The following is an 8,537-nucleotide window of genomic DNA, read 5'->3' on the forward strand; positions in this document are numbered from 1 at the left end:
TGCTGGAGGATTAGATTTGATTCTCAAACATTATTCCTCTTTAACACCATTTGCATGGCTCATGTCTCTGATTGTGCAGAGACTCTATTAAAAACTGAGGGGAGAATGTGGGTTTTTACTCTTTGCCTCGTGGCATTGTCGTCGGCACACTACTCACTCGTTATCAGTCATCGCACATTGTACCGCAGGAAGACTTGTGGTGGCCCCTCATTTTTCCCGTAAATGGGATTGATCCCCAAAAGTCTTGTGACAATGCCTTTAGAAATTCTATTCATCTGTGGTTTTATCTTTGCTTTGAGAAGAGAATGCAACTTTTAAATGAGATAAGTAACAGCACTGTTTTCACTGTATTCCATATAGAGAGACAATGATTTACGAAGGCCCTAACAGGGGTATTTTGTCATTTTGTCAGCACACTGATAAAGGAATGACAACCTTATATACATGATTACATTCTGTGTTATTTGTTATGGCTGCAGGGGCAAACAAATAAACCGTGCACTATTGCAATTACATTTTTCATCAAGCCACCATGCTCATATTTCCCAAACTCTTGTCTTGGTTTCCTTCCTCTGTGCTAGCTTACTCATGTAGAATACTTAGCCTGTGTGAAAGCCTGTCTCTTATCAGAACTTAATGAGAAACCCAACCAGCAAATATACCTGGGCTATTTTCAAAAAGCTTCTTCCATGTCATTGCATTGCCAAGTGTTCTGCTAATTCCTTTCCCCTTAATGTTCAGCGTATGTCTTGCAAATTGGCCACAGATGCCGGGCTTCTACAAAGAGAAATACATTTTCTCAGCTGCAATGTGCCTGGCAAGCCCTGAATCTGAAGTCATTATTTATTTAATCTGCTCTCCTAACAAGCTTCTGACTCTCATTTTTGTCTCCCAGCATGTGTCCTCCTGATTTGTGATTGAGTCTCAATAGTGCCAAATAGTACTGGAGTTAGAGCTGCCAGTATTGCTTTATTCACAATTTCTTCTCGATTTTCTCCCTGCTGCACAGCAAGGGTCTCTGGGTTCTATTTCAAAAAACACCTGGTGCCTTCACCACATTTGAGGTTTTTTCTTGACACGTGTAAGCATGTAGTGAAATGGGCTCTGTGTCCTCTCTGATTGGATTCGATACCTACACTAGTCAACCGGTTGTATTAGATGTTAAAATCAATATTTAGAAGATATGAGCCCTGCTGTCTTATTACATTTACCACTATGTGGTAATGCATTATATATTTTTCATTACCAACTAGCTCTTTCACATGTCATTAGCTTTGCAGCAGCAAAGATATGCTAATAAGCGATGGTAGCGTTTGAACGGCATCCATCATGCAAGATAAAAGTGAGTCTGAAAAAGCCATTTGTAGTTTGTTGTTCACATGATTTGATATGCCACGATACTGTGTAGATTGTGAGTGAGTATAATACCCACAATTCTGACTGGTCAAAAACCACTATATCCTGAATCAAATGGAAAATGTGAGCAGTGTTGCAGAAAGCATGTTTTTCTACACTGTCCTCTTATCTCCTTTCCAAGCCAAGAAGCACTGACATGAGTTGTACATCAATTTAAGAGATTTTTTTTCTTCTTCTTCTTCTGCTTCTTTTTTTTCTTTCCTCTCCCGACAGACAGCTATTGTGACATATTGGGTCAGTCAGAAATGAAAGATATTCATGCAGGCATGCAATACTTGTAATGAAGTCTCAGCTTGACCTTCTGCATGATTGATTCTGTAATTTACTTTTCTCAGGCAGCTCTCAAACTGAAATGATGTCATGTTGGACAAGTTTTAAATACCCATAATGCACTAGGAGAAATGGTGGAAAGGGGTATGGGTCAGTGGCTGCACCAGACAAAGAGGGGAGGGGACCTGCTGGCCTTGCAGTTTGAGGGGGGAGGAGAGAAGGAGAGAGATTTGTTTTTAAGTGGGGGTTAGAGGTTGGCGAGATGGATGGAGTGAGTTTGCACACCACAGAGAGGGAAAGAGAGCGAAGTGTGTTTGACTGAGACAGGGCAGAGGAAAGAAAAACAATTTATCTTCGTGCTATTATAGCCTTTACCGGCATTCAAAATTCCATTTTTCTCATTTGGCTTAAGCACAGACTTCAGCAGGTTGCAGAAAATGGAAGGGAAAAAAAAATAAAATGATGTTCCCGTTTAGAAGCCGAGTAAAGGAATATGTGCAGAGCACTGATAAACTATCTTTAATAGGACTGACCTTTCATGCTGGCGAAAGTTACTGGGGGATTCATCCTTATAATTAACATATAGATGATTTTACTCCTCTCCTGCCATGGAACATTTCCAAGAGCTCTGGCATTGATTGAATGGAAATTGAACTTGTTAACATTCTTTTCAGCCTGTTACAGCTTGGTGCCACTGTTCATAAATTCTTCCCAAATTCTGATTTTCAATATCTTTAAAAACAGACTAGAGTCTGTTTTCATTGACATCGGTGTTGAGATTTTTATCATTTGGTGAATGCATAATGTTGTTTTTTGAGCTCCACTGCTGGTTTTATTGACCTGCATTTATTGTGGAAAGGGTTTCATGCATTGTCAAAAAAATAAATAAATGAATATAATAAACTTTTTTTTTTTTTTTTTTTACACTCATGTGCTAGCTTTCAGAACACTTTATGCTGCTGCTGTGTTCAGAGTGGTTAAAGTCGGTGATAATGTACAAAACAAAACAAGCCATTTCTTCCTTTTTTGCAGCATATTCTAAAAATCATTATTTTTGTTGTTAGTCATTTCAGCTTTCCCATTTAAAGCAACACAATGGGGAATCGCACAAACTGAATTTGCATTCAAAAAACCTTTTATTGATTAGAGAGTACATTTCAGCTTGTTAGTGTTTGATGTGCAAACACACAGATAGGAGCACACCTAGAAACGCACAAATCTGATTGAGGAGGGCACATCTGGCCACTGTGTACCCAAGATAAAGAATTATTTGCAGATTTACGATGACTATCAAACTATCTGGTTGGATGTCTGCTGTGACTCCAGACAATGCTGCAATCAAAATGCAAATGAGGAGTCAGAGGGACATAAATAAACCTCCCTAGTATCAGATTCATATTCGCAATCAAGACAACTGTTACTTAAGATGATTTCTGCGACTAACTTATTAGCTGTTATGTTTTTATTCAAATCAGATGTTCTAATGTTGGCATTTCGGTGACGCAACTGCCGTTGCTTTTTTGTAGAGTGAGGTGCTAAATTGCTGGTACTCTGGTTATTTCAGGAATATGTTGTAAAACCAGATATTTTGCAGGGTGTTGAATGTGATATAATGATGTGTCTAAAGGTGATCATCAAAACATGTTTTTTTTTTCTTTCTTTGTTTTTTTTAATGCACTATATTTAATTTGAAGCCATTTCAAAGAATTCACCACATCCCAAACGGCAAAATGAGCCATTGCTCTAAGTCAAAACTGCACCATAAGGATTGGGCAAAAGTGTTATTATACAGATGGCCACGACTAATGAGCTCAGTGTGTGCATCTTTGATGTTCGTAGCGAGCAAAGAGCAAACGGTGAGCCATCGTGTTCCCAGTAATGAAGATGACAATGGCACTTGGAACATGGTGGGTTGCTGATATGTAAATCACAGTCATTTGGTTGCAGGCTTGTTTATTGCAGCTTTTATTTGTGAGGATTTCCATATTTGAAGAGCAATAACAATATGTTTTAAATTTCTTTCCCCAACTTTTCCTCATCTTTTTGTTGAAACCCGCTCTTTCATGTAAATATAAATCCATTTTCACTTCATAGATTGTATTTATGATAAGCAGTAGACATGGCATATGAGAAAGAAATGGATTGTAGATCCAATATGTTTCTGTCTGAAATGGTGTTACAATATTGTTTTCGAAGACGGGCATTCATAAGGTTCTTTCAATAAAGCCAGGTGCGTGGGTTTATGATGTGTTGATGTTGGGAGAGATTGAGTTTGTGCTGCTGAATACCAGATGGATGTACCCAGGGAGAACAAATCACCTTTTCTGTTGTGTTCACATCCCCTCTCTGTTCCATGTCAGCTCTGTTGGCTGTCTGATCAGTCTTCCCTCTGGAGAGCTGGCAGGCTTCGTAATTTCCTCCTCACCACAATCAATGCAAACATTTCGCCTGTACCTTTCTTTAAGACTCTTTCAAGAACTGAATGTTTTACTAGGAAAAGGTGAAAGAGAAAATGTTATTACATTATACCCTGGATGGTAGAATAGATGGGACCTGTCCAAACCTCTTAAGCTTCATTCCTTCAACTGGCTGATTTATGGCGTTGATCTGTACAAGTATTTTTTTCCACTCTTTAACAGTGAAACGTGATCTTTGAAAGGTGCCTACTTCAGAGTTGTAAAACCTTAAATAAAGTAGTGCATACAAACTGACACACACATATATATAATATTACTGTGGCATTTGAAGTCCACTGTTCCCCTACAGGGACTGGGCAGTCTGAAGCTGTGTCACAGATTTCCATACAATAGAGTTTTGAAATGAATCAACCAAGTTGTGTAGTCATCTATTACTGACGTATTAAGATGGTGCCTCGGGTGTCGAGATAATTTATCATGTCTTGTAATAGAGACATTTAAGACCCAGGACATCATGACATGTAATCTGCTACATAACAACCCACAGAATCGAATGACCCAATTTCTGCTGTGGTAAAGGAATATAGGTTCTCGAGCTTTGGGCAGCATGGTGTCACAACGAGTACAGCTATTCAAACTGGATAGCTGGATAGCAGAAGCAAATTAGGTGCAGCATGAAGTCCGTACAGGGGAAAAAAAACAGAAAGGGCCTCAGTCAACAAAAGCATGAATTTTTAAAAAGTACAGTTTTATTGAATTATTTTAACAAGTGGTGTTTGCCATTATGTGAATTTCTTTGCAGAACGTTGGCCCGGGTCATCTACGTCAATACCCATCCAACCCAGCCATGGTGATGAAGTCCATCATCAGCATGAACAGCCCCAATGGTATGATGTCACGAAATCAGCTGACCACCATCAACCAATCCCAGCTCAACACACAGCTAACCTTAAACATGGCAGGACCCAACATCACCCACACTTCCCCCTCACCTCCTGCCAGCAAGTCTGCCACACCCTCACCCTCCAGCTCCATCAATGAGGATGAGCAGGATGAAGCCAACAGGGTGAGCAAACTTTTAATGATTTGGATTACTGTATTAAAAAGGTAGCAGTAAAAAGTAGACTCTGTTAAAGAGCAATTTTGTTATTGTGCTTATTTAAACCTTGCCATCATTTCAGGTCATTGGGGAGAAACGACCAGCCCCCATTGATCCCACAAAGAAATCTAAGACCCCGAAAAAGAAGAAGAAGAAGGATCCCAATGAGCCTCAGAAGCCGGTGTCAGCTTATGCCCTTTTCTTTAGAGACACTCAGGCTGCTATCAAGGGTCAGAATCCTAATGCCACCTTTGGAGAAGTGTCAAAGATTGTGGCATCTATGTGGGATGGTCTTGGAGAGGAACAGAAGCAGGTACTAGAGAGTTTAGTACCACTCTAAATTATTTGCCATTTTAAAAGCTATGATTTTCTGTTCACACACATTTTTGTGTCATCACAGGTTTACAAAAGCAAAACAGAAGCTGCCAAGAAAGAATATTTAAAAGCTCTTGCAGCATACCGTGCAAGCCTGGTTTCCAAGGTGAGAAACCATTTCTTCTTTTCACCTTTAAAATGTGTGAATTTATCAGAAAGGTGATGTGAATTATTGAGTTCATTGTGTCATATTATGCACTGTGAAGTTGTAGAGGACTTATAATGACTGAAGTAGTTACTAGATACTATATGCTAGTCATTTAAAGGGAGGTAGTGGGATTTTAAATGGGTGAAATCTGTTATCGTAATAAGTTTTTATGTTTTTCACTTATCCAGGCTGCAGCAGAATCAGCTGAAGCCCAGACAATTCGCTCAGTGCAGCAGACCCTGGCCTCCACAAGCCTGTCCCCTGGCCTGGTTCTACCGTCACCCCTCAACCAGCACCCCTCCATGCCATCAGCTTCCCAGGCTCTTCAACAAGCCCTGCCACGGGCCATTGCCCCAAAACCTCTGCAGATGAGACTAGGGGGCAGTCAAATCGTGACCTCTGTTACAGTTTCCCACCAGAACATGTCATCTGGGATGCCTCCGCAGCTGCTCGGCCAGATGGGTGCTGGAGGGTCCATGGTGGCAGGTGCCCAGTCCACAGCAGTCTCTCAGATGAGCCCGCCCATGCAACCGGTGCAACAGCATGCAATGCAGCAGCTCCAGCAGCAGCAACAGCAGCAGCAGATGCAGCAGCACCTCCAGCACCATCAGATGCAGCAGCAGCAGATGCATCACCAGCAAATCCAGCAGCAGATGCAGCATCAGCATTTCCAACATCATCTCCAGCAACAGCTGCAGCAGCACCACATGCAGCAGCAACAGCAGCAACAACAGCAGCAGCAGATGCAGCTGCAGCACATGCAGATGCAGCATCAGCTGCATCAGCAGCAGATTCAACACCTCCAGCAGCAGCAGCAGCAGCAGCAACAGCAGCAGCAACAACAACAACAACAGCAACAGCAGCAACATCATCATCAGCAGCAGCAGCACCAGGCCCAGTGTTCTCCACCTCAACACTCTCCTGGTACACCCCATTCAGTGGGAGGCTCTGCATCACTTGGCAGCCCGCAGCCAGCCCCACAGCAGCAGCCGCATCCTTCCCAAATTCAGGCCCACGCCCAGGTCCTATCCCAGGTCAGCATTTACTGAGCCAAATGGAAGTCCTATCTAAAAGAACAGGAATAGAATAAAAAGCATCAAACATGTTGCTTTTCTAAGTTGCACTTAAGAAGTGTGTGTAAGATTTAGAATGTTATACAAAGAACTTGTCCATTGTTATAGACAGATATGCACATGCGTGTACAGGGGATTAATATGTTAACTGGGTTTTTGTCTATAAAATAGGCTAAGCTATGACGGAAGCCTTTTAGGGCGAGCACCCAGTGATTGTTTATTTGTTTGTGAGGTCTTTCAGTTTTCAATTTGAACTGACTGGACACACAGTATGTTGAAAGAAGCAAATCTTTCACTGTTTTATTTAACAATAAAGCTTTATTTATGAGGCCAGAGTTGTCAGTTCAGCGCAGTGTGAGGACGTTCTGAATGCGTTTCATCAAAAGGATTTTTATCAGCTCTTGCCTGGACTGAATGACTCACAGGATCCTTGCTGGAAACCAGTAACCATCCGTCTTTGTTCCCACACTGGCCGGTATATAGCAAACTTTCTTTAGTCCAACCTTTCTCTTTCACCCATCATTCTTGCAGACGTAACTCTACAGGTCATCGGATGTTGGAGGCCCAGTGGTGTTGGAACACAAATGTAAAACATTTTACAAATGCAGACAGTGTCTTTTCAAGAATGAGGGCAACTGAAAATAACAGGTCTTGGGATCCAAATTTGTGGATGAACGACTGAACAGACAGAGAGAAACTGCCATAAATCATTTCTTTCATCACATCATCACTCTGTAGCTGTAATCTGCTGTACATGTTTCGTAGAGTGGGAAGAGACGAGACCTCCTTTATCCAGTAATTTACCCTCCAGATGATTTGCCGAAAAGTGTGTAACTGGCACCCTCCCAAAAAAAAGTCTTCTTTAATCTATTTGTTTTTACTTCAGATGTTTAACAATTAAATTATGTTTTTATTTTGTGTAACAAAGGGGATATTTTATGGTAAATACAAATTTCTCGATCAAGGCAGATGGTTTGGGGATTGATGTATTTTTACTCTGCTCCTTGATACTGTCATTGTTTAAAAAAAAAAATGGAAAAAAGAAAACTAGCAGAGCCAGTTTGTTGCACTGCCAAAGCCAACTGAAAAGCATCGGAGGTATTTTTGCCAGCTGTACAGAAGTCCCGGGGGAAAAAAAGAAACAAGAAAATGTTGTACATTTTTCATATCACCTGTTGTAAAGTTTTAATATGTGAGGCTTTAATTAAAACATTGTTAAACGACCTGTGGATTGCTATATCACATAGTGCATTTCTGCTCTTTTATACTTTTTTATGAGTTACAATAGCAGCAATTAATTTTGTTTGTATTTTGCTTAAAAACCAACTGCATTTGAAAACTGTCCATAGAGTCGATGCATATCCGTATGGACTTCTTAAAAGGTTGTTTTCTGCTCAAGATAGAAAAAGTAAATTAATGTTGGAGTTTTTGCTCAGCCATGAAGACGAATCCAGAGACATTCCACCACTAATATGATAGTAGCCATAATTTTGTATGAAGTATTATATATTTCTTTGTGTCTCTGTTGAAAATTAAACTCTCAATCACAAATATTTATTTGAAGGAACTGTTTTCTTTCAAAATTTATATTAATCATAATTTCTATTCGTAACTTCTTCATTTCCTTGTTAGTTATTAAAGAGAACCGCAGTTATAGATACTCATAGCGCTCACCAGATATAAAAAGATAAATTTGTATGTTTTCTATGAAGTAAATCTATGAGAACAATACTTTACAA

At 40.3% G+C, this 8,537-nt stretch overlaps 1 protein-coding gene across 1 annotated transcript in view; it reads left to right on the forward strand.

The window, feature by feature from the left end:
- The window catches only part of tox3 (TOX high mobility group box family member 3), a 37,264-nt gene extending 29,243 nt beyond the window's left edge, over positions 1-8,021 (forward strand). The window contains exons 4-7 of the mRNA XM_025907603.1: positions 4,906-5,169; positions 5,285-5,515; positions 5,603-5,683; positions 5,914-8,021. Coding sequence (XP_025763388.1) covers positions 4,906-5,169; positions 5,285-5,515; positions 5,603-5,683; positions 5,914-6,774 — 1,437 coding nt within the window. The 3' untranslated portion in view covers positions 6,775-8,021. The remainder of the gene's footprint in view (positions 1-4,905; positions 5,170-5,284; positions 5,516-5,602; positions 5,684-5,913) is intronic.
- Positions 8,022-8,537: the final 516 nt, after the last annotated feature.

The sequence above is a fragment of the Oreochromis niloticus genome, linkage group LG1 (assembly GCF_001858045.2).
Source record: "Oreochromis niloticus isolate F11D_XX linkage group LG1, O_niloticus_UMD_NMBU, whole genome shotgun sequence".
Classification (NCBI taxonomy): Eukaryota; Metazoa; Chordata; class Actinopteri; order Cichliformes; family Cichlidae; genus Oreochromis; species Oreochromis niloticus.